The sequence below is a fragment of the Leptodactylus fuscus genome, chromosome 2 (assembly GCF_031893055.1).
Source record: "Leptodactylus fuscus isolate aLepFus1 chromosome 2, aLepFus1.hap2, whole genome shotgun sequence".
Classification (NCBI taxonomy): domain Eukaryota; kingdom Metazoa; phylum Chordata; class Amphibia; order Anura; family Leptodactylidae; genus Leptodactylus; species Leptodactylus fuscus.
The window spans coordinates 223,025,529-223,052,721 of NC_134266.1; the positions used below are offsets into that span (position 1 = coordinate 223,025,529).

The 27,193-nt window shown below is 45.4% G+C and overlaps 1 protein-coding gene across 1 annotated transcript in view; it reads left to right on the plus strand.

Annotated features, from left to right (window-relative positions):
- The first annotated feature begins 1,718 nt into the window (after positions 1-1,718).
- The window catches only part of B4GALNT1 (beta-1,4-N-acetyl-galactosaminyltransferase 1), an 87,515-nt gene continuing 62,040 nt past the window's right edge, over positions 1,719-27,193 (plus strand). The window contains exon 1 of the mRNA XM_075265665.1: positions 1,719-1,786. Coding sequence (XP_075121766.1) covers positions 1,770-1,786 — 17 coding nt within the window. The 5' untranslated portion in view covers positions 1,719-1,769. The remainder of the gene's footprint in view (positions 1,787-27,193) is intronic.

Below are 27,193 nucleotides of genomic sequence, written 5' to 3' on the forward strand. Positions count from 1 at the left end.
AAAGCGGATAGGTTTCCCTTCGTGGGGTGCCCAAGCAGACCCCAGAAACAGAAACCTGAACGCAGGTGTGAACCTGTCAGAAGAACGTGTCAGTGTTTTGTTTTTTTTTTTTTTAACACCGCATTTCTGCAATTGCCAGAACACTGAGTTTCCATATTATAAGGCCTCAAGCCTTAAGAGGGGTTTTCTGGACTATATATATATATATATATATTTCTCAGCAGCTGATACATAAGAAATGGAGCAGGAAGCAGATGGTTCTGTTCTCTGTGTAGGGACTTAATGGAGTCACCGGAGCTTAGTCCTCATTCTAGCATCTACTCAGGATAGCACTGCCTGCTTCTTCCTTTTTTTTTTTTTTTTTTTTTAATTTTTTTTTAATGTAATAGCTGAATGGTGGGGGTGTCTGCTGTCAGACCTCAACCAATATTTTTAGCTTAGAAAATCCCCTTAACGTTTAGAAAACATAAGTGTGCAAATCTTTCTTCCTTCAGAGAAGGATGCACGTGTAGAAGGTTGTATGATATTCCACAGAGCCTTCACATGTACCCTGTTTCTCCAAAAATAAGCCCTAGCTTGGTTTTGCAGGGTTTTTGGAATAGACTTGAAAAGCTCTACTCCAAAAAAAGCGCTAGTTACAGTCACTGGCTCCAGCGATATGTTATGTGATGTCACTGAGCTCACGGAGGCAGAGAATAGACGCCATAGCTCCCAACCGTCCTGGACAACTACTCCACTACCTCTCGCCATGGCAGGGCGAAATATGCTCACCTACTCCAGAGTCCTGGATGCCACCTCCTCGCCCCGCTACTATGCTGTGGGCTTGGCTACCTATGTAACCAGAGATCAGATGCCACCCCTGCTCGTTCCAACAGATGTATAAACATGTAATCAGCAGCGTTTAAAACAGATCCCATTGCTTTCTATGGGAGCCGGCATACGTGCGCTCCTCATAGAAATAAATGGGCTGCTTTTTTCCGCACAAAAAAAATACTATTCATTTTTACAATCCTTAGAAAAGGTATACCCAGAATGTATCTCCTCGCCTGTGGGTGAAGCCAAGGACAGCACACCTTGCTTGTGTCAGATGGCTAGTCTATAAGATATACCGTCCTTGACTTCATTGGCACAATGCCCATGTACCTGAAGTTAAAGAGAATCCTGGACTGTGGAGACTGACAGGTTTGGGACCCTATGTCACAGATATTTAATGGACCACTTGAGGCAACACTGATGCCTGGGACAAAGCCGGTAAGAGTGGTGTGTGACTCCATGACATCTTTCTGAATCATGTGAAAACCCTTTGACATGAATTGTCATTTACGGACATTGTCATCACTCCCTGACCCAAGTAGTGCCCACATTCTAAATTCTCTATTGGTATGTCTTTAGAGTGTGGAAGGAAACTAGAGAAACCCACATAAGCATAGCGAGAACACACAAATCTGATGTCCTTCACTGTATTCGAACCCAAGACTCGAGCACTGCAATGATGCTAACCACTCAGCCACCATGCTGCCCACAGTTTCAACACCTTTTGTTTTGAGTGTAAACTTAGTTTGCTGTAACAGCTTATGTAATGTGTTGTGTCAAATAGAACCTTGCTACAGCTGAACTCCCCTTGACTGTCCACATATAACTTGCTGGATTCTGTTGTTCCTTCTAGGCGGATCTATAGCCGAGGACTGTGATGGTTCGGATCGTTTAGCTGTAAATATTTACTGTCTTACAATCACCTTGACATAACCAGTAACAGCCTCATAAAGACGATGAATTGTGCAGTGAGGTAACCACATTTTGTGTGCTTTTATGATTGTTTTTTTTGCCATGAGTATATTTTTTTACCTTAAGTGGTGTTTTACAGTCTCTGTAAAGTAGATGGGATTCTAGTGAATCCCACCCACACATAGTAGGTAGTGGTCTCCCTACAGGTATAATTGAAGAAGACAGTTTGCCCCTGCCAAACAATAAGAGCAGATAGTCTTGTTGCCTGATAGGATGTATACAGTATGCCTCCAGCATATGACTAGGGCTGATTGCAGACAACCTTGGTGTGGATCAGTGTGCTATCCATGTATTTCACGCAGAACACATTGACCCATTCTTTTCTATGGGCCTCAGATCACACACAGATGACACCCATTCGTGTGTCTTCTGTCACATTCATTTCTATCCAGTTTGATTTCACTGAGCAAGATAGGACTTGCTGTATAATTATCAGAACTGCATCGAAACTGTCATGTGCATGGGGCCTTAGGCTTTGTGCTGTTGGGAGGGAGCAGGCAAGGGGTTTGTGATTCAAATCTCCAATCAGAAGTGAACAGCGTCAGAGCTAAGAATCGCACCCCTTCCCTTCTCCTGAAGCTGACATTAAATGTATGATAAATCCCCCCCCCCTCCGTTTGTCATATTTGCTTCCGTACAAATACATAGTAGATAACACTTCAGACTCTTATCTCTGACACTATTAGGTTCCATTCACACGGAGCATAATGGTGAGGAATCTGGAGTGGAATTTCACTGCTGAAAAAAAAAGCCTCACATTGACTCCTTGGATTCCTTTTTCTGCTAGTAGACTTTCAGTTCTGCGCTTTTTTTTCAGCGCAGAAATTCCACACCAAATTCCTCACCATTTTCCTCTGTGTGATGCACCCTCAGTCTCAAGATTTCATGATCACTGTGCAATCCAGACACATGTGTTTCTACTAATGTTTCACCACATCCTCTAAATTATCTTCTATAACATCTGTACATGGTAGCATGCTTATGCTTAGTCATTTTTACTAGAAAATAAGTGCGTTCCCAGCCTGAAATAGATATGTAATAAAAAAAAAATGCTAGTGGGGAAAAAAAAGCTAGCGACACCGATTGAAGTCAATGGGAGGCTTTTTTATTTTCAGCGCCAAAGTGTCATTTTCCTCCGCGTGAATAGACCTTAAAGTTTCTCTTGTCTATTACTAGAGGTGGGTGGTTCCCTCCATAGTTGGACTAGCACGCCCATTCTATTGCACAGGTTTATTTAATTGTAATTGAGTATATATAGTTTTCATTCCCCTATCTGACAGAAGGCTATTTTAAATGGAGTTAGCTCTGGGTCCTACTTGCCCTGAAATTTGTAGGCCTGGTTTGGGTCAGAGAGGTATTTTATTTAGTGTAGGGTCTCATCTGAATGAGGTCACTCTGTCGTGGCAGGTGGGCTTCTTACTGTTTGATTAAATGTGCATAACACCGAACCTCCAGTTCTATGTATTAGTTTAGAGTAAGGCCTTGTTCACATCTGCGTTTGGTAGTCTATTCGGGGAGTCCGCATGGGGACCCCCCGAACGGACTCCTGAACGCATTTGCAAGTGGTGTACAGTGAAAGCACCTGGGCCCCACAGACTATAATGGGGTCCGTGTGCTTGCTGTGAGATCTCTGCACGGAACATGCGGAAAGGAAAGTGCTTCACAATCCACCGTATATACTTAAGTGTAAGCCGAGTTTGGGGGGGGGGTGTCTTTGAAGTAGAAAATGACTGTGAAACACATACACATTAGGTATCCCTGTGTCTGAAAGTGCCCAGTCTACTGAATATAGGGTATCTGCAGTGCTCCTGTTTCGTCAGGAAGGGGTTAATAGGAGCACTGCAGATACCCTATATTCAGCCAGGTTGAATTCCAAGTGGGGGAAAAAAAACCTAGTCCTCAAGCTTAGGGAAGGGGCAGTGAGACAACTAAAACACCCCCTCCCCTTACCCAGCAACTACTGCACCCAAAAACTCCGACCATTTTCATTTTTAAAATTTCCCAGTAGCTGCTGCATTTCCCCCCTCGGCTTATACTCGAGTCAATAAGTTTTCCCATTTTTTTTGTGGTAAAATTAAAGGCCCCGTCTTATATTCTGGTCGGCTTATACTCAAGTATATACGGTACTTTTCTGTCCACAGGACTCGTGCGGAAATCTCGCGGCAAGCATTATAGTCTATGGGGTCCGTGAGCTTTCACTGCACACCGCTTGCAAATGCGTTTGGTAGTCCGTTAGGGGGTCCCCATGTGGACTCCCCGAACAGATTACCAAACGCAGATGTGAACCAAGGGTAACAATAGTAGTTAGAATATTCTATTTCTTACACCTTTGGGCTATGTGCAGGGTGCTCCTACATTTTTAGATAGATAGATAGATAGATAGATAGATAGATAGATAGATAGATAGATAGATAGATAGATATAGGTGTGTGTGTGTGTGTGTGCAGGGTGCTCCTACATTTTTCACCCCCCCAGACTTTTCATGCCCCAGACTTATCCTTTACTGCAAAGTTGTTAGGAATTCTGTTTGACCATTTGTTATTTGTATGTGTTTTTGGTGAAGTGGTGTGACAAGGTCACTTCCATTGTAGATCACTGCATAATGCTTCATGAACATGACCGTGTACAGATCAGTAAAAACGGAACAGATGACGCACAGATTGGTATCCCTGTGTCATCCGTGATTTTTACTGAGCTATACAGTTAATTGACTTGACCCAGCGGCAAATAGTGACAGGTATAGGACCTGCTCCATATGTTGCAGATCCTTTATACGGCTCAGGCACATATCTGAAAAAACTACAGCTGTGTGTATGGAGCATAAGCATGTTATCAAGCTTGAAAAGTTGATATACCATATTGGAGCCAACAGCAATGTATATCTGCTGGGTGAGCTGACACATGGTGTTGGCAGCAATAAAGGATGTATTATATACAGTATGTATAGTTATATGTGCACTTTAAAAGGACAGCAGTAAAATGTTGATGTCTGACCTTTAGAGAGATATATTTGCAGTACTACCATGTGATGGCAAAACATACAGTACACACCTATATTGCCACAAAACATTGTATCTGATGTGTAGCTATAAACTGTTAAGCTTTCCCACCTGCTGACGTATAATGCATTGACAATACACTAGTACACTATACATGGCCATAACCACTGAGATTATGTATTGAAAGGCATTTATTTTATCTAGAAACAACAACGATAGAAGTGGCACCAGTAATCCTCAGGATTCCTCCTCAATTACCACTGATTGCTATCTTTTAGTTTAAAAATCTATACACAGTTTAGCAGTCAGTTGCCCGGGTTGCCTGCATTTCTGCACAGAGATAGTAGCTAATACTTAGAATCTGTTGTATTCATTTTGCACATGAACCCCTACTTACTGAACTGATAAGACTGGGGCAGATGTGTCAAAAGTTTCCTGTAATAAGACACTGTAAGGAGGCATTCACACGGAGGAAGTTGGTGCTAATTCTGGCACGATAACTCGCAGCAGAATCAGCGCTGTAAAAGACTCCTATTGACTCGAATGGGTTCCGTGTTCCACGTTGAACCCTTTGAAATCAATGGGACTAAACGCGGAAAATAGAACCCATTGAAGTCAATGGGAGGCTTTTTTTCAGTGCTGATTATGCCGCGAGTGACGCTAGGTTCACACCTGTGTTTAGGGTCTCCGTTCTTTGGTTTCTGTCTTCTGCTTGCCAGAAGACGGAAACCACAGATCGGGTCCGGCCGTGAGCGGCGGTGAGCGTTTTATGCTCTCCGCCGCGAAACCATTTTTTAAAATCTGGACACAGAGTACTGCATGTCCGACTCTGTGTCTGGATTATAAAACCCGGTTTCGCGGCGGAGAGCATAAAACGCTCACCGCCGCTCACGACCGGACAGCTTTCTCACCCATTCAAATGAGTGGGTGAGAAAGAGTCCTGCAGGTTTCCGTCTCCTGCTCTGTTTTATGCAGGAAACGGAAACCTGCAGGACGGAGAGGAGAACGCAGATGTGAACGAGCCCTTATCGTGCTAGAATCGGCACCAACTTCCTCCGTGTGAATGCCCCCTAATTTATGTAGTTCCCTAAATATTGCAAGACTACATTTATACTACACGTATACACAGTTGGCACATACTTGGCATGGTGTTGCCTACCGTTAGAATCAGTTTGACAGATCAGGGAGGTTTTCTTCTGAGAGGAAGCAAGAATTCTTTAGATAAAGTGAAACAAAAATCATATGTCCTTTAGGGTAGAGACACATGGCCCCTGTACAAGCTCCGTGGAGTGCCATATGTACATAGATATTCTCCTCATCTAGAGCCGGTCCATACATGCAGTATCCCATACACCATGCCACATCTTTTGTTCCTGTCAGATTTGTACGGAATCCAGTAGAAGAGAAAAAATTGTGTGACCCCCCCATAAGGAATCAGAGGCATAGCCATTAAAATAAGGAAACCTAATAGAATTGAGTCTTATCTGTGGAAGACTGGTGGTATTTGTCATACAACAATGGGGATATTAATGCAAACATTTCTATTTTCTTTAGAAGTGACAAAACGGAAGTAAATACAGATATTCACAAGGGCAATGTTCCTGTCGGAAATCATGAGCTTGGAAAGTACAACAAAGTACTACATCCAGGCCAAATCACCAACTCAAACTGCGCTATTTTGCAGCGATTTTTTTTTTTCCCAAAATGCGATATGCTACGAGTATGGCTTTTTGAGGCCGAGGCCCCACATTGCTCAGACCACACTGGAAACAATGTGGAGAAAAAACGCAGCCTTTTTACAGTCACTGTAAAGTGGATGGGACTGAAGCGAATCCCATCCACACATTGCAGAGGAAACGCTGTGATTTCTAAAACTGTTGCGGGTTTTGGAAATTGCAGCATGTCAATTATAACTACGGAAACGCCAGCGATTTCCCTATAGGTATAATTGAAGCAGAAAACCCATATTCTTCTGTGGACTTTCTGTGAAAAACTGCAATGCGTTTGCCTCGGTATTTTTCACAGCACTCTTTTGCTGTAGCGAGGCTTCAGCCTTAGGGCTAGTTCACACGGGGACATGGAGGAGGATTTTGACAGCGGAATCCACATCATAATCCTCCTCCATACAATGTTAGTCTATGTGAACTGCTAGGTTTTTTTTTTCTGCTAGCAGAGAAAAAGAAGCGACATGACCTTTCTTCAGGCGTTTTCCGCCTGAAGAAAGCAATAGAATTGAATGGGAGGCGAAAACCTTTGCAAAAAAAGCGCAGAAAAAAACATGACGCGGTTATAATTAGGAACCTTTTTTTTCTGGTGCCAAAATAAGCCACACGTTATTTAGGTGTGAGCTAACCCTTAGGGTGCATTCACACTGAGTAAACGCTAGCTTATTCTGAACGTAAAACACGTTCACAATAAGCGGCGTCTAAAGCAGCTCCATTCATTTCTATGGGAGCGGGGATACGAGCCCTCCCCATAGAAATGAATGGGCTGCTTCTTTCACTGCGAGCAGTCCCATTGAAGTGAATGGGGAGTGCCGGCGTATACGGCAAGCTCTGCTCATGCCGGAGCGTACACGCCGGCACTCCCCATTCACTTCAATGGGACTGCACGGAGTGAAAGAAGCAGCCCATTCATTTCTATGGGGAGCGCTCGTATCCCCGCTCCCATAGAAATGAATGGAGCTGCTTTAGACGCCGCTTATTCTGAACGTGTTTTACGTTCAGAATAAGCTAGTGTTTACTCAGTGTGAATGCACCCTTAGGGTGCATGCACACTACGTAACGCCGGGCGTGTATGAGAGCCGTACACGCCGGCGTTACAGCAGGGCTGCCGAACACTTCCCATTCACTTCAATGGGAGCGCTCGTAACAGCGGCGTTTATGAGCGCTCCCATTGAAGTGAATGGGAAGTGTTCGGCAGCCCTGCTGTAACGCCGGCGTGTACGGCTCTCATACACGCCCGGCGTTACGTAGTCTGAATGCACCCTTATGCTGTTTTTTTTTCCCCCTTCATAGGCGTCTCTATCGGAATCTTAAACAAACACACATAAAAACAGAAAATAAAGATCGCAAAACTAACAACGCCTCCAAAGCTTGTAAAAACAATATGAAAAACTTTTCAGTACCCTACTGTAGTGTCGTATTCCAAGTGGGGGGAGATGGCTGAGAAAGTAGAATGTGTGAAGGAGTATGGACACTTAATGCTGCTTGACAGTTTTATTGTCTCCTTGAGTAGTGTCACCTGGAGCAGGAATCCTTCACCGAAGTCCTTATTGACTAAAGGCTTGCCCCTCACTCTAGATATAGAAATTCTTTCATGTATGTATAATATATGGCCTTCTGAGTTGTACAAAATCACTGGTCAGAGATTAAAGAGTTCCTAGTAGTCATTTGTATAATAAAATATTAACCATTGAATACCTGGAATGTACCTGTCACAAGGTGAGTAAAACAAAATCAGATGACTTACTGTATACTTCTGCTGATATCAGCTCCTCAGCTTTTTACAGAGGACAAATACATTGTCTTTAGAGTCAATGGTGGGGGGGTTATTTGGTAATCCGCCCCATTTTTTGGCCATAATTTTTGCAGATGTGTCTTTTTTATTCTAGTTTTTTGTGGTGCTTAGTTATGATTGATTTTATCCTTTTTGTGCAAAATGGCGCAAGTGTTGAAAAATGGCTAAAACTTGCTCGGGGGCGGGGGGCTCACTTAGGGTAAGTTCACCTCAAAACCCTGACCAAAAAGTTGGCTCCTATTGAAATGAATGGGAGCCGCTCAGGTCTTTTTTTACGGGAGCCATTTCTTCCGGTTCCCGGAAAAATGAAGCGAGATGCTCATTCTTCAGGCCGAGTCACCTCGTGATTGGGCCTGAAGAAACTCCCTCCTCCGGACTAGGATTCATTGGCATAAATTGATACTTTTTTGAGCTCTTTTTCTGTCCTATGCTTTTTTTTTTTTTCCAGATGTTATGCTGCCTTTCCCACTTTTGCTTTTTTGGTGAGAAAAGGGGCCGTGGCCTCCAGTCTATGGGCAGCGTAAAAGAGCCTGTCTGATTAGGAAGCATTAAAAAGGGGCAAGTGCACATGGCCGAAAAAGGTGCATTTATCATAAATAAGCACCGCAGTAAAACTAGTCTAAGGCCTCGTGGGTATAATTGTAACAAAGTCTGTAGAGGAAAACTCTGCAAACTTTCTGTTTAAAGCACTGCTGGAAGAACTGTGATACGTTCCCGCTGCGGTTTTTCCTACAGCACTTTATTGCCCATGGGGCCTTAACCTCAAAAAATGGTGCATCTGTGAAAAGTATGGCCAAAAAAGGGGCAGATGATAAATAACCCCAAATAAATAACAAAGGGGAAAGAAATGCGACATATTTTTGCTGAACGTTTTTTAGCTGCATATTGCCGCATTTTGCTACCATGTAGTCTTGAGGACTGCACCTATTACTCAATAGTTAAAATCAATAAGAAGCGCTTTAGAAAGTGTAGCCAAGGCCTTAATACAGCAAATTCTCTCTGAAGTTTCTTGGCACTGAAAAAAATATTCCTACATTAATATTTCTTAACCGTAATATATCCTGTCTGTGTATCAAAATGACAGTAATGCTGCCAACTACTCGCAGAAAAGCAGAAGCGGTTTGTTGGCTGCCAGCTCTTTGCTGACTGTATATTCATATGGACGCCTCACAGCGCAACCTCAAGTCAAGATGTGATAAGTAACGGCTAAGATGTTCATTGAGTGACCTTGTGCTTAATGTGGTCTCTACAAAGCACACGGGAAACTCCTATTTAAGCTGGTATTACTGCAAATGTGCAAAGTTTAACAAGTGTCAAACATGTGCAGAATTGTTTAATTTGACTGTTAGGAAGGCACCACATTGTGAAGGAGGGCTTTCTTGTCCTCGGGCATACACTGTTTTATCTACCTCTAGAAAGCCAACAGTGTGCTGCAGTTACCGATATCTCTTCACTGACAGTCTAGCTGGGCTGTGAGGAACTCTCTTCCTGACAGTACTGGCCATATCCATTTACTGTCAGAGAAGGCGTTCTTTTCTGCCCAGCAATGATGCTAAGCTTTGTGGAACGCCCCCCCAGTACTAGTCTGTGGATGAGTATGGTCAGAGGGGCGTTCCACACATCTTGGCTAGACTGTCAAGAATACTCTTCAGACAGTGAAGAAATATCGGTAACTGCACTGATATCTCCAGCTCTGGGGCACATGATGGAAAAGGCACCACATTTTTAATTTTTTTTTTTTTTTTTTTGCATCTTCACTATAGCTTTAACAGAGTAAAATAAAAATAAAAATTATACAATTCCCCCCCCCCCACAAAATAAAATACTATAAGGCCAGGGACCCACTTGGCGTAAGCGCCGCAATTTGCCTGTGGCAGAAACTTTGCGGACAAACATCGTGGCGTTTTACAGTCCGAGCAAAGTGGATGTGGTTCTAGCAAATCCCATGTCAAGTAAACCTATGGAAACGCCAGTGGTTTCTTCATAGGTATAATTAGAACAGAAAGTCTTCATGAACTGCGATGCGCTACTGCAGCGGTTTCTTCCCCATTGCTCTTTTGCCTGTGGGATGCCATGAAGGTCTTAGCCTAAGGCTGAGGCTACACATTACAGAATCACAGCTTTTTGTCACAGATTTTTTTTTTTTTTTTGAGCCAAAGCCAAGGATGGCTACAAAAGCAATGGGAAATATATAGGAAGCTCTTATATTTCTACCTTTTCCTCAATCCACTCCTGGGTTTGGATAAAAAAAAAACCCAACAAGATCTGCAACAAAAAGAACGGTTTCTGCAACGTGGGGCCTTAGCTTAAGTTGGTATTAATACAGGTGTTGAAACACAAGCTGCAAATACACTGAGATTTTGCCTGCAAAGTGAATGGGATTACCCGCAGCGAATACCCCCAGTGGAAATGCTGCGATGTCAAAAACCTTTGTGTGATGTGGCAGTATCCTAATGTCTCCTACACACAACTGTACTTTTTATCTGCAATTGTGAATAAAACTACGGACCTATACTTTTCAACAATAAGTTGAACCAACCATAGTTTTTGTGGCGGTGTGTCTGGGCCGAATTGAAGATCCGCTAAATATGGAGCATATCTGTCTGTCAATTTCTCTTCAATGTATGGGTCAGTGAGAACCACAGATGACTTAGGATCAGTTCACACGGAGTATTTTGGTCAGAATTTTGAGGCCGAATTCGCCTCAAAATCTTGACCAAAAAAACGGCTCCCATTGAAATCAATGGGAGCTGGTCCGTTCTTTTTTCCGGGAGACGGTTTGTACTGGCTCCCGGAAAAAGAAGCGATATGCTCATTCTTTCTCGCCGATTTGCCTTGTGAATCCACCTGAAGACTCTCCCTCCCGACTAGGCCCATTCATTTGAGCCTAATCCGGTGCGTGACCAAAAACACCCTGTGTGAACCCGGCCTTATGGATACCAATTCTCTGCTTCAATTATGCCTATAAAGAAACCGCCACCGTTTCCAAAGACATACTAATAGGGAATGGAGATTGTGAGCCCTATATAGGACAGTGATTGTCAATGTTTGTAAAGCGCTGCAGAATATGATGGTGCCATATACAGTCCTATGAAAAAGTTTGGGCACCCCTATTAATCTTAATCATTTTTAGTTCTAAATATTTTGGTATTTGCAACAGCCATTTCAGTTTGATATATCTAATAACTGATGGACACAGTAATATTTCAGGATTGAAATGAGGTTTATTGTACTAACAGAAAATGTGCAATATGCATTAAACCAAAATTTGACCGGTGCAAAAGTATGGGCACCTCAACAGAAAAGTGACATTAATATTTAGTAGATCCTCCTTTTGCAAAGATAACAGCCTCTAGTCGCTTCCTGTAGCTTTTAATCAGTTCCTGGATCCTGGATAAAGGTATTTTGGACAAACAATTCAAGTTCAGTTAAGTTAGATGGTCGCCGAGCATGGACAGCCCGCTTCAAATCATCCCACAGATGTTCAATGATATTCAGGTCTGGGGACTGGGATGGCCATTCCAGAACATTGTAATTGTTCCTCTGCATGAATGCCTGAGGATTTGGAGCGGTGTTTTGGATCATTGTCTTGCTGAAATATCCATCCCCGGCGTAACTTCAACTTCGTCACTGATTCTTGAACATTATTCTCAAGAATCTGCTGATACTGAGTGGAATCCATGCGACTCTCAACTTTAACAAGATTCCCGATGCCGGCATTGGCCACACAGCCCCAAAGCATGATGGAACCTCCACCAAATTTTACAGTGGGTAGCATGTGTTTTTCTTGGAATGCTGTTTCTTTTTGGACGCCATGCATAACGCCTTTTTTTATAACCAAACAACTCAATTTTTGTTTCCAAAATGAAGCTGCCTTGTCCAAATGTGCTTTTTCATACCTCAGGCAACTCTATTTGTGGCGTACGTGCAGAAACGGCTTCTTTCTCATCACTCTCCCATACAGCTTCTATTTGTGCAAAGTGCGCTGTATAGTTGACCGATGCACAGTGACACCATCTGCAGCAAGATGATGCTGCAGCTCTTTGGAGGTGGTCTGTGGATTGTCCTTGACTGTTCTCACCATTCTTCTTCTCTGCCTTTCTGATATTTTTCTTGGCCTGCCACTTCTGGGCTTAACAAGAACTGTCCCTGTGGTCTTCCATTTCCTTACTATGTTCCTCACAGTGGAAACTGACAGGTTAAATCTCTGAGACAACTTTTTGTATGCTTCCCCTGAACAACTATGTTGAACAATCTTTGTTTTCAGATCATTTGAGAGTTGTTTTGAGTAGCCCATGATGCCACTCTTCAGAGGAGATTCAAATAGGAGAACAACTTGCAATTGGCCACCTTAAATACCTTTTCTTATGATTGGATACATCTGGTTATGAAGGTCAAAGCTCACTGAGGTTACAAAACCAATTTTGTGCTTCAGTAAGTCAGTAAAAAGTAGTTAGGGGAATTCAAATCAATAAAATGATAAGGGTGCCCATACTTTTGCACCGGTCAAATTTTGGTTTAATGCATATTGCACATTTTCTGTTAGTACAATAAACCTCATTTCAATCCTGAAATATTACTGTGTCCATCAGTTATTAGATATATCAAACTGAAATGGCTGTTGCAAACACCAAAATATTTAGAACAAAAAATGATTAAGATTAATAGGGGTGCCCAAACTTTTTCATAGGACTGTAAGTAAGCATAATAGATAAAATTAAAATTGTCTTTCTGCTTCTTCCAAAAATGCAACGTCTTTAGAAATCGCAGCATTTTTGCTGTGGATATTTTTCTGCAATGGATAGATAGGATTAGGATTAGACTAATCCCATCTATTTTGCAGGTACTGTAAAATGCAGTGGTTTATGTTTCCGCTACATGGGGCCCCAGATTTAGTGTTTTTATAAAGTGGGACGACTGGACAGCGCATTGACGGCCCATTCGCTGGATAAGCCCTTAGTGCTGTGGTGAATAGTGCCCAACTAAAATAAAGAATCAAATCTAGATTTTCAAGCCCAGTTTTCACTAATATGATTTAGGTTTCAATCGAAACAGTGTTGTAAGTGTTAAAATGCTGTACATGACAATCGGAATTTGTTTTGGTAGAATTCTTTAAGTGCCCTGTTGTCTAAACTTGTCTGTGAATACCTGACATCAAGTGCGTGCTGTAAGAAAACTTAGCACATTCCTTAGGTCTGTCTTATGCTTGGTTCACATCTGCACTGGTATTCTTTCCGGGGGAATCTGCATGGGACTCCCATCAAACGGAATAACAAATGCACTTGCAAGTGCTGTGCAGTAAAAGCACACAGACCCCATAGACTATAATCATGAATGAATCATGTATATTCATTATATTGCAAACTACTTTCCTGTCTGCATGATCCCTGCGGAGATCTGGTGGCCAGCACACGGACCCCATTATAGTCTATGGGGTCCGAGTGCTTTCACTGGCACACCTCTTTCAGTTGTGTTCGGTATTCCGTTCCGGGGGGAGGGGGGGGGGGGTTCTCATGCGGATTCCCCCATACGGAATACAAATGCAGATGTGAACGAGGCCTTAGATCTTGATCCATACTCCTCACACTCTTACTAGAAGCTTCGTGAACATCTGTTTTGCTGCCTTAGGATCTATATGCAAAGAATAGGTTGTGACCTACCCAAAAGCAGGATGTCTTGCTGGGTGCCTAAGGCTAAGTCCACACATGGTGTCCCGCAACAAAAAAGCGCTTCAGGAAAAATTGCAGTGGCAACACATTGCGAACTTACTTTGTCAAAAGCTCTGCGGGAAGAACCACAGAGTTTTCCTCTACGGACTTTCTGCTTCAATTATACCTATAGGGAAACTGCTGGCGTTTACGGGTTTACGCCACATAAGGCCTCAGCCTAAAGCAGCTGTTTGCCAAGCCACCCTCCTTTACCCCTTGGCCTCTGGTATTCAGCATGTAACCTGTTATTCATCTCACTGCCCTGTGTGCTCCTTAGCTTCACCTCTCATCTATTATACACATTAAAAACCATTGTGATAATGGATGATATGTTAGGTAAGATTAGCAGCGTTTGCTGTCCCAGTGCAAACTCTGCAGTTTTCCTGCAGTTTCCTGTTTTCGCCTGTATGATGGAGATGTGTAAATGACAGCTATTAGTCTCCTTGTTTGGGTTTTGTCTATAAATGTGTATCAAGATATAAAAAGTGAGCTGAAACGTTAACAGGAAATCCATCTACAACAATCCCTTCTATGTTCTTAGTACAATGAGACCATTCAGATGTCACCTTCAGAGTGACCAGGAAGTTTAGATTGCCTGCGGTTTTAGGGCATTTTAGTTCTATTGGTTTTAATACGTCTATAGTGTTAGAATAGCATTGAGTAACAGAATTGGCCGAGCTAAAAGTTTTAGGGAGTCTGTCATCCGACCCCAGGATATCAACCCAGCCCCACTGATAGGCTAGAGTCACTTGAATTAAACAGTGTTTTCCCTTTGTGAATCTGTGCCTCCGTTTTTGAGGTAGCGATGTTTTTGTCAATATGCAAATGAGCTCTTTGGAGCAACAAGGGTGTTGCCTTGGCTCTGGGTAGGTACAGAGCTGAAGGCCTAACATTCGCCTGTAGGTCATGAAGGTATAAATCCTGATAGGCTAAGTTCACACAGGAGTTTCTTGGTCAGGATTTTGATGCAGAATCCGCGTCAAAATCCTGCTCAAAAAACCGCCTCCCATTCAGTTCAATGGGAGCCGGTCATTTCCTTTTTCCACAAGCTGTTTTGTTCCCACTCGCGGAAAAAAGAAGCGACATGCCGCTTCAGGTGAATTCCGCAGCTGATTCAGCCCTGGACTTCCACCTCGCGACACTCCCTCTCGACTAGGCCCTTTCATTTGGACCTAATCCGTAGTGCAATGCCGCACTGCATCGGCATCCAGTCGCGGCTAGCTGTTTTTTTGACCGGATTCTGAGGCGGCCACCGGTCCAAAAAACTCCTTTGTGTTCCCGACCTTAAATCCTGTCTAAGGGTTGGTTCACACTAGCGTTTGTTTTCCGTCCACATGGAGACCTCCCCCCGGACGGAATACCAACACTAATGCAAGCGCTGTGCAGTTAAGCAAACGGAGCCCATAGACTATAATGGGCTCCGTGTGCCTGCCGCGCACTGCCCGCACAATTTATTCGTGCGGGCAGTGCGCGGCAAGCACACGGAGCCCATTATACTCTATGGGTTCCATGTGCTTTGCAAGCACATCACTTGCAATTGCGATTGCATTCCGTCCAGGGGGGTCTCCATGCGGACTCCTTGCGGGCGGAATACAAGAGCTAGTGTGAACCGGGCATAAGGCAGCACCTGATGGGATGCCTGTCTGTGTACAAGGAACAGGCATAATATACTGTGCTGTGTTTTCGTACAAGGTACTGTTGTGTAAGCAATCAAATGATTGCATATCCAAGTCATATTATGGGCTAATAAATGTTTGGTAAACAAAAATTCTGTAAAATATTATGAAAAAAATACTTAAAAAAAAAATCATATTTTACCATACAAAATAATTTATAGAAGTAAAAGAAAAATGTAAATTAATATTGAAAAAAAATTCATTATTTAGTAATTATTTTTCCAGCATGCTGGGAGCCCCCCCCCCCCCCCCAGGCTTGCTGTTATTGATTCTTCTTCCCAAAAAATGAAATACAAATGGATTGATCAGAAAGTTAAATGTATCTCCTATGTGTACTTATTCTGAGACAGAATTGATCATGTTATTTACAGTATATTACATAGTACTTAGTAAAAAACAAACCCCAAAAAACAATGGCTGGATTTTATTTTTTCTTTACACCCCTAAATAAAAATGTTTAAAGTTACACATTACATTATATGAACTACAAGATGGTGCCGTTGAAAATTTCAGATTACCTTGCAAAAAAAAAAAAAAAATGGTGATCGAAAGAAATTTAAAACAAAACAAAACACTTTGATTCTTGAAATGTAATAATAAGGAAAGGGAAAAAAAACTGGTAATTGGAGCCCAAAGTAGACTGGTCACTAAGAGGTTAAAATGAATGGAAAACTAGAAAAACTTTTTTTTTTTTCTGTTTTGTTGAGACCTGTCTGACTTGTACTACTTTGATGTAGTTGATCGCATTACACTGTGTTGAAGAAGAGCGTCACTGATAAAAAAATAAATTTGCATAGATTGTCAGATATATTAATAGAAGAGGGTAAAGAAAATATATAGGCAACGTTATATTTTTACATCTCTGGTTCTGGAAAAGAAAATACAGCAGAAAAAAATGCAGTGAAAACATTTGCTCAGGTTTGAAGTAGTGAGACCTTGTGGTGAGCGCTTCAATCCTGCCTTCACGGCGGGGCGAAACACTGCCACAACTGGTGGCGTGGTAATCTGGAGAACCATTGCATAAGACAGTCACCCCTTATTGTGATATGAGGACACTGACAACTTAGGGCGGGTTCACACAAGTGCCCGGTATCCATTTTAGGCAATCCGGCGGGTTTCCGTCTTCTGCCCGAGAAACTGGACAGGGGACGGAAACCCAGCAGTCAGTTTTCAAACCCATTCACTTGAATGGGTTTGCAAAGTGATCGCCCGTGTGCGTCTTGTGCCTCTTTGCGGTGAAGCAGGTTTTTTTAAACAGACACAAAGTCCTGCATGTCTGACTTTGTGTCCAGTTAACAAAAACTGTTTCCCTGCGGAGAAGCACAAGACGCACACGGGCGGTACTTTGCAAACCCATTCAAGTGAATGGGTTTGAAAACTGACTGTCGGGTTTCCATCCCCTGTCCAGTTTCTCAGGCAGAAGACGGAACTCCCCAGATTGCCTAAAGCGGAGACCGGGCACTGGTGTGACCCCGCCCTCAGCAATGTGTGCCGGACACCCTGCAGCCACATGTGCTGCCTCTCATGACCAGGCTTCCAACTGTCATTCTTCAGCAGGATAATGCTCACCCACCCACAGTGAGGGTTTCACAGGAATGTCTCTATCTATTCCTAGCCAACCTGGACACCATATTTATCACCAGTCAGCATTTATGGGACCAGCTGAGATGCTAGCGTAGCCGGCCTGCAAGTGTGCAGGATCTAAAGGCCCAGCTAGAGTCTCCTTTCAGTTGTACAGTGTTCCCCAACTTCTCCTTCCACTCTAGTATTATCACATACGTCATGTAAAGTTTAATTCGGCCCTAACTACTACTACTTGGTGTTTTATATATTTATTTTTTTTGTCAATGAGTGTATTTGCTGAGCTCTTTCCTGTACAAAGAATGTAATGTGAACAGAATCTTTAGGTGCTGTCACTAAATCTGTTCCTAAATAGGTTTATTTATTTTACTTGTATAGCTCCAACATATTCCGCAGCGCTTTACAGATATTGGCATCACTCACTGTCCCATATAGGGCTCGCAATCTAAATTCTCTATCAATATGTCTTTGGAGTGTGGGAGGAAAAGGCTCATCCGGAGGAAACCCACACAACCAACATGCATGCGTGAGTTTTCTTGATGTGAATGTCAGCTTATCAGCCCAAGTATGTCCTGATCTGTATGAAAGTTCAGGCTATTAGAGTGCAGATTTCTGTACACAATAGACCCAGAGGTGAACGGCATACTGATACTTTATGACCCAGAGTCTGAGTCAGCACCCTAAGCAACTGTTCACATTTAATTTTTTGTGCATACTTTAAGCATGCACAAGGAAAGGTCCCAGCAAATATGTTAAATGAACCTATAGACTTTTATTTGATTGTGACATCCATTGAAATCTACTTTCTTTTTCTTTCTTTCTTTCTTTCTTTCTTTCTTTCTTTCTTTCTTTCTTTCTTTCTTTCTTTCTTTCTTTCTTTCGTAATATTTCAACTACTACAGCAAATGGGTCTTTCTCAAGCATAGTGACTAAACTGATATTGAAAGGGAACCTATCACATAGAAAGTGTTGTTCAATCTACAGGCAGTATCAATATATATATATATATATATATATATATATATATATTTATATTTCTTTTTGCGTGTGTGTGTATATATATATATATATATATATATATATATATATATATATATATATGTGTTTGTAAGCCGATGGCTGGTCAGGTAATGGAGGGGGCGAACATCTCACCCAGACTACTAAGGTGAACTCCAGGAGTGTTTGTTCTCAGCAGACAACTTTTGTCTGCTGAGCATTTTGGTAAATGCTCAGTATTGGGCTGGATTTTTAGGAATGGCAGGTAGGTTGGTAGTGGGACCTGTCATTCCACCCCCCTCCAGTCCACACTTTGAGGATGTTCCGGCAGCGACTCAGCTGTTGAGAGTCTCCTCGTCAAGGGAGCTTAAGAAGTTGCTCCAGCAGCAACACTTTGGCAGAGCTTGGCTGGAGAGCCAAAGAAAGAGGTCATATTTTTGGAGCTGTGTCCTGAATGATTCTACTGGCTTTTTTTGATTTGTTATTATAGGTGAGGTAACCTATTCTATGTTTAGTTAGAGCCTAGCCGGGCAGGTATTTATTTTTGTATTGTTTCCTTTGTTGCTGCACTACCTTTTTTGAGTGTTTTGGACTAAAGAAACTGGACTTGTGTGTCTATGCCACCCCACCTAGCAACCCCAGACCCTGACAATATATATAATGTATAAATATAAAATGGGGGGGAAAAATTGTTAGAACCTGTCATCTAAATATTGAAATCTCCTCTCTATGTTGAGAAGTCAAGGCAGCGGGCCGATGGGTGACTGACGGCTATCTCTGTATGCACATAGAGGGGCTGTCAATCACTTATAGGACCGCCTGCTTAACTTCTCAACATAGAGCGAAGATTTCAGTGGATAAATGACAATTTACACTGAATCTTTTCCCGTATAATTGTATATCATTCTGCTCAGCTCCTCCTGCTCTATAACTTGCTGTCCAGTTTCCATTAAATGAACAATCACCTTCTTGAGCTTGTTAACTAAATAACCAATTTAATTATAAAAATGCAAAATTTTTATTAATACAAAATTGAATATACAATTAAATCACATGTAATAAACCTACAAAAAGCTGCATTACACATGATGTAAAGATATGAAGATGTAATAAATGGGCATAAAAAATGGATAGTGGGGGCGTGGCCTAGGCTATGGCGGCGTAAAGACGTGGACATCCAGGGCTCCCGGACTCCTGCGGCAATTTCCCCGGTTTACTCGGGTCACAGAGCCTACCTGCTCCCCGCTCCAGCATGGTGCGACGTGCGAGTCGTAAATCCTCCGTCTCGGCCCGGATTGATTCCCCCCTGGCGCGATTCCTCCTGTCTGCGGCCTCCTCAGCTCCCATGCCTGGCGGCTCCAAAATGGCGCCGGCGCGCGCCCCCGCCGGAACTTCAGAGGCAGCGATGATGCAGAAGCTGTCTCCTCCGCTTCAGACCCTGGACCCGGCCGACTCTCTCCATCCTCCGGCTCCAGCTCTTCTCCCTCCCGATGTGGGGACTCCCCGGCACACTACTGTTCAAGTACCTGGCCTTCAGTATGGTGGTGGAGCGGACCTCATGGCGGCCCCCCTCCCCCCCTCTTCTTCCGGCAGCACCCCTCCTGGCCCTTCCCAGGCTGCATGTGCCCATTCTATTCCACCTCATGGAGGGCTTTCACAGGACTCAGCCCCCCCTCGCCCCCAGGACTCTGGAGGGGTGCCCTCTCTGTTGGCATCTCAGGCCCCATCCTCCCAAGGACTTGTCCATGATGCCCCCCTGGCCCCCACTGCTGTGTCTTCTTCACTGGCTCCCATCACATCCCCTGGGACACAGGCGGCCCTATCCCACGTGGCTCCTTCCTCATCTGTCTCCCCAGTGCTGCAGTGGTCTCTGCCTGCCAGAGGCGACCCCTCTCAGCCCCCGCCACAAGTTGATCCTGACATGGATTTCTCTGCTACTCCTACTACCCTGCGGACCCCCACGGTTCCTGATTTCTCTGATTCTTCCTCCTGTACCTCACCGTCCCGGAGACGGTCCAAGCGCCCTAAGTTGTCAGATATTTTGGAGTTGCTCCGTACTATGCCTACTAAAATGGACATGGAGGCGATGGTCCGCAGGGTTGAGGAAAGACAGGATCAAATTCTCTCCGGCTTCAAGGCGGACCTGCATTCTTTGTCGTCTCAAGTCTCTTCCCATCAGCTCCGCACGGATTCCCTTGATCAGCGTCTACTTGTGGTGGAGCAAACCCTAACTACTCAACGGACGCTTAACCGCCACTTACTGCTGCAGGTCGATGATCAGGAAAATAGGGGACGCCGGAACAACATTAAGCTGAGGGGTATCCCTGATGCTGTCCCTACTAAAGAACTCCGCTCCATCGCTATCTCCGTCTTCAACACTGTTCTGTCCAGGCCGATGGACACTGACATCCATATTGACAGGATCCACCGTGTATTGGGGCCAGGGAGGGCCTCCTCTTCCGATTCCAGAGATGTTCTTTGCCGTATCCACTACTACAGAGAAAAGGAGGACATTCTCCAAGCTGCGTGGCGTCATGGTCCGGTCCCGTTTCTGGATGGTTCAATTACTCTTCTTCCGGACGTTTCTCGCCGCACGCTGGCTCTGCGGCGCCTCCTAAACCCCGTTCTTCGTCTCATCCTGGATTCTGATGCCACTTATCGCTGGGGTCACCCCTTCCACTTGCAAATACGTCGCAATGGCGCCATCTTTACCCTCCACTCCCCGGATCAGGTGGAGGCCCTGGCCCATTTCCTGGATGTCCCGGACTTATCCCTACCGGACTGGCTGGAATTTCCTCTCCCTGCCCCCCCCCGCCCGCCACCGGGCCCTCCTCCCCGCCGTTGCCACGCCAGGGGTTCCGAGCTGTAGACTCCCCCTTGGTTCCTTCCGAAGGATCTGTGCCTCCGACGGTCACATGAACTTTCCTGGGCCGGTCGGTCCTGATGGACGCTAGTCTGCTTTCCCTCTGAAATGTTTTGTTTCACTGTTTGCATCTGTTCCATGCTATATTTTCTCTCTTTTGCTTTGAGCTAAGTTTTGTACCCCGCGCGTGGGCGGTTCTGGACTTCGGTCTGCGCCGCCTGCCCGTGGTGAGTCTCGCCCCCCCTCCGTCTCCTGGGTGGGTTGGGGTGCCTCGCATCCCCCCTCTCTCTGCTCCTGGTGGTGGGGCTCCCCTATCTGGGGGCGCCGCCCCTGGGACTGCAGACAGTTGCATTGTTTTCGCTTTTTTTTTTTTGGCTGCGGGGCGCTCCGGCTCCCTGGGATCTGGTGGTATCCGAGTTTGAGAGAGATCACGGCCCTGAGGATGATGGCTCATGGCTGTGACCCCTTCACTCTCTCTTTTACTGTTTGTTAGAAATTGCCGCTGTGGGAATGGGTAGCTCGGGTTTTATGATCTACCTCTCCCCCAGTTAGTTGTACTTGGCAGCTCTCTGAGCGCATACCGCGGTGTGCCTCTGAGACTTGCATTAGTGGGTTTGTCCCACTGTTTTGTGTTTTCCGTACCTGGACTAGCCGGGTTCGGCTTCTGTTGTTTCCCATATTATTTCGTCCTAGTCTGTCTTACTTGATTTTGACTTTGCTCCTTCCCCTCCTATTTGTCTCTGCCTTCCCACTCCTGTTCCTCCCCTACCCCCCCCCCCCTCCTTTTCCCCTCCTTCCCCCCCCCCTCCTTCCCTTTCCCTTCCCTTTCCCTTAATACCCCTGAAAAACGGTCCTCCCTCTTGCGGTTGCTCTGGAGCAAGAGATCCTCCGTGGCGTTTGTCCAGGAGACGCATTTTCGTGAAGGCTCCGTGCCTTCTCTTTCCTCTCCACGTTACCCTGACGTTTACCATAGCTGTTTCTCCGAGTCCAAATCTAGGGGTGTTAGTATTCTGATTGGCCGTGCGGTAGCCTGGAAATTCAGGGCTGCCCTATCTGACGCCTCGGGTAGATTCTTGTTCGTCAAGGGTGAACTGGCTGGCACCTTGTTTACCTTTGCTAACCTTTATCTCCCTAACGCTGACCAGGTTGGTACCTTGGAGCGAATCTTGGATAAGTTGTCGGACTTTTCTGAGGGTACTCTCTTGGTGGGTGGGGACTTTAATTTTGCTCTAGACCCCTCTGTTGATGTCTCTAGGGGGGTATCGTATCTTCCAGTCCGGGCGCTCCGTAGGGTCTGCAGGCTTCTTCATTCTCACCAACTGATTGACGCTTGGCGGACGGTTCACCCGGATGTTCGGGATTACTCTTTCTACTCTCACCCCCGTGACGTTTACTCTAGGTTGGACTACTTTTTCGTCCGCCATTCTGATGTCCCCTTGCTTCGTGGTTCTACGATAGACCCTATCACCTTTTCCGATCATGCGATGGTTCATGTTGTGCTCGCTTCCCCCACCACGAGACCTAGGTCCTGGCAGTGGCGTCTCAATGAGTCGCTCCTACAGGATACTCCTACCTCGTTAGCGGTCTCGTCGGCCATTGATCTCTACTTTGCAGAAAATGACACCGCTGATGTGTCCCCCGTCACACTCTGGGCGGCTCACAAATGTGTTATTAGGGGGGTGCTGGTACAGCATGGTTCTCGTGTGAAGAAGGAGAGGTCCCGCGAACTTGCGGCTCTGATAGCTGACGTGGTCTCCCTGGAGCAAACTCACAAGCGCTCTCATGCGTCGGACGCGCGCGCTGCTCTCCTCTTAGCCCGTAAGAAACTGCGTGAGCGTCTTGATATTAGGACCAGATGTCTTCTGGCTAGGGGCCGCCGCCACTTTTACGAGTTCGGTAATAAATGCAGTAGGACTCTGGCTAGATCCCTTCGGGAACAGCGCTCGCGTAATTTTGTCCCTCTTATTTCTGATCCCATCGGCAGGCATCTCTCAGACCCGATCCGTATTGCGGAAGAATTCGCTAATTTTTACCGTCAGTTGTACAACCTCTCCCCTGCCCCCATTTCCCCCCCAAACTCTTCGTTTCTCCCCGTGATCACACAGTACCTCTCTGACTCGGGCTTTCCCCGTTTTTCCGACAGTGCCCTGTCCTCGCTGGAGGATCCGATCTCCGGTGAGGAAATTGCCCAGGCCCTTGCTTCTATGCAGCCTAGTAAGGCCCCTGGCCCAGACGGCCTCCCGGCCTCGTATTATAAGAAGTTTTCGTCCTTGCTAATCGGGCCCGTGACGCGCGCTTTTAACTCGGTCTCTGAGGGCTCCCTTCTCCCTAAGGATATGACCAGTGCTCACATTACCGTGATACATAAGGAGGGCAAGGACCCAACCCTGTGTTCCAGTTACAGACCCATCTCCCTCCTTAATGTAGACTTGAAAATTTTCTCTAAGGTTCTGGCCACACGCTTGGCTCCTCTCCTTCTTGACCTAGTGGACTCCAACCAGACTGGTTTCATCCCAACCTGAGAGGCTAGAGATAATACTGTCAAGGTTATCAATGCCATATATTTTGCTCGCTCTCGGGACCTCCCGCTCTGCCTTCTCTCCACTGACGCGGAGAAGGCTTTTGACCGGGTGGGCTGGCCCTTCCTTTTCGCGGTCTTGGACCATATTGGCCTTGGCCCTGTCATGAAGTTTTGGATCTCCTCCCTGTACTCTGGTCCCTCGGCGTCTACTAGGGTCAATGGGATTTTGTCCTCCCCTTTCCCGATAGGTAATGGCACGCGCCAGGGCTGTCCCCTTTCCCCTTTAATTTTTGTCCTCACTCTTGAACCTCTCCTCCGAAAAATCAGGGCGAACCCCACCATACTAGGTCTTGAAATGGGTAAGCACCACCTTAAGATTGCGGCCTATGCAGACGACCTATTATTTTTCCTACGTGACCCGGTCACTTCCCTTCCTGTCCTCTTATCGGAACTGGACGAGTTTCAGCGCTTGGCTAACTTTAAAATCAATTACCAGAAATCTGAGGCGCTTGACGTTTCTCTGCCGCAGGGACTAGGGTCTTCTTTAGCTCTCACCTTCCCCTTCCGATGGTCTAGCTCGGCGATTAAGTATTTAGGGGTCTGGATCCCTAGTGACCTTAGTGGCCTCTTCCCTAAGAACTACCTTCCTCTTCTCAGAACTGTCCGTCTGGATCTGAAGAGATGGTCCCGAGGTACCTACACCTGGTTTGGCCGTTGTGCTATTTATAAAATGAACGTGATGCCTAGACTTCTCTACTTGTTGCAGACCTTGCCGATTCACATCCCCCCTAGTTTCTTCAGGTTACTTTATACAGATCTTGTCCGCTTTGTCTGGCAGGGTGGGCGTGCCAGATTGGCCCGTTCTATCCTGACTCTGCCAAAACAGTGGGGGGCCTGGGTCTCCCTGATCCTCGCCGTTACTATGAGGCCGCCCTTCTATAAAGAGTTATAGACTGGTGTCGTCACTCCTCCTTCAAGCAATGGGTCTCCTTGGAATGCTTCTTCTCGCGTCTCCCGCTGCACTTACTCCCATGGTTGGACTCGGTTGCCCCTTCCTCTGTCTCTACGCATCCGACTATTGGCCCCACCCTTAGAATGTGCAGGTCGCTATTTAGAAAGGACTGTCTTTCTCCCTCTTCTTCTTCCCTTTTCCCTATCCTAGGTAACCCGGCGTTTCCGGCAGGCCTCTCCCCTGGCCTGTTCAGGTATTGGTCTGATGCGGGTATGCAAAGAGCTCTCCATTTCCGATCTGATGGCTCCTGGTGTGCTCTCGGGGACGTGCCTATTGTCCATGACCTCCCACCTCTTGACCCCTGGAGGAAGCTGCAGCTTTCCCACTGCCTTTCCTCTCTGACCAATCCGGAGGCCTTTGACAGGCCTCTCACAGGATTTGAGAGGGCCTGTACGGGCTCCGGTCTCCTCCGCCACTCTCTTTCGGAGCTCTATCTGCTCTTGGTCTCCCCTCCTCCTGGTCACAGACCCCTCTTTCTAGCTAAATGGGAGTCTGACCTCGGCCTCTCTTTTTCAGATGCGGACTGTGTCAGGATCCTGGAGCTCGCCCATAAAAGCTCGGTGGCCTGTAAGTTTCAGGAGGCGGGCTACAAGATTCTCACCAGATGGTATCATGTTCCGTCTCTATTGCACAAGGTTTTTCCCGCCACTTCTTCACTTTGCTGGCGTTGTGGCCTGGAGGAGGGGACCCTCCTACATGTCTTCTGGAACTGCCCGACCCTGAGAGACTTCTGGGACGGTGTTCACCGTTTGACTTTGCAAATTTTTCAGACCTCTCTTCCCAATACCCCGGCCTGCTTTCTTCTACACCTCTCTAATATTCCCCACCGGGCATACCGCCGCTCAGCAATCCGCCACCTGATCAACGCCGCCAGGGCTTGCATCCCGGCCCTTTGGAAATCTACCAGCCCTCCTTCTCTGCGTCATTGGCTCCGCAAGGTGGAGGACATCCAATCAATGGAAGACCTCACAGCGTCTCTTCGAGACAAGTATGAGACCTATTTGAGGGCTTGGTCCCCGTGGATCCTATTCCAGGGTTCACAGCAGTACAGGGACCTGATGGGTCAACCTTGAGATCCGGTTTTGGTCCCGGTTCCCCCCCCCCCTCCCCCCCTTCTTTTTCTTTCCCTCTCACCCCCCCGTCCCCCGTCCCCTCCCCTCCCTTCTCCCCCTTTATTTTTAATCCCCCCTCCTCCTTTACTGTGTTGTTTTCCCCTCGGGTTTAGTTGTGTGTTGATGTTGCCTTTTCGGCCTCCTCGTCCTCGGGAGGTCTAATCCTGGTAATTTTTGCTTTGTTTTTCATTTGGGGCCTTGTTGTTATTTGTGGCCCTCCTTGCCTCCTTATGTTTGATTTTGCAGATGATTTCCTCTTTTACCTATGTTTGTTTATAAATAAAGAATTTATAAAAAAAAAAAAAAAAAAAGGATAGTGATTTGTACGAAGACACAACATACATATCACCTTTAAAGAGAATATATAGACCAAAAAATGGTCATATGTGTGAAAGGATAGGATATCTGTGTCTAATAAGTCTCCTCATATATACCCATCAATAAACATGCCAGTTAATATACATAATGATACGCCAAGCACCTTACCATACGCAAACACGCTCCTAACGCGCATTTCGCCATACTGGCTTAGTCACCGCCCTCATATTGGCTTCATCACTGTCATCACTGTCTCCTATAGGGATCACCACCTAAATTCCCTATCAGTATGTATTTGGAGTGTGGGAGGAAATCCACACAAACATAAGGAGGACATACAAACTCCATGTAGATGTTGTCCTTGGCAGTGACTTCTGCACTGCAAAGATACAGTGCTAACCACTGAGCCACCATACTGTCCTGTGGAAGCCATCGCAATATATATGGTTCAGTCATTTTAAAATGTATCTTTCAGTACCTACACCAACTCCAAGTTGTGCATCCTTTAATAGGAGTCGTTCCACTGATTCTGGTGTAGTTAGAATTTTTTCAGCATCCAGTATTCTAATTAGGCTCTCTGTCAGGAGGGTGTGCGGCCCCTGTCTATCTGCTTTAGCCAAGTCCCACTTCCCCTTAAATAGTCGGCCTAATTAGCATAATGTGTGATGAAATTAACTGCACTGATTGATCAGGGATGGCGATGGCAAAAAAAATTTCCATCTGCCCCCAAATCAGTGAATTGGCGCCTTTTCAAGGATGTGAACAGTTGAAGTTGGTTGAGGTTGTGAAGAGTCCCACTTTTATGTAGTTCAGGTAGCGCTACACTATGTACTTGAATATTGCTATAGCCATATCCAGTTTCTGGGCCGATAAGTGAGCTCAGTAAGTGACACACTTGCTAGCAGAAAAAGGAACCCATTGAAGTCAATGGGAGGCTTTTTATTCAGCGCAGAAATTCCTCAACATTTTCCTCCGTATGGGGACATTCATACGGGGCAAAGTGGTGCTGTTTATGGCGCTGAATTTACCGCGCATGATAAAAAAAAAAAAGCGCCTCCCATTGATTTCAATGGGTTCTAATAGCTTTACTAGTGGAAATTGTT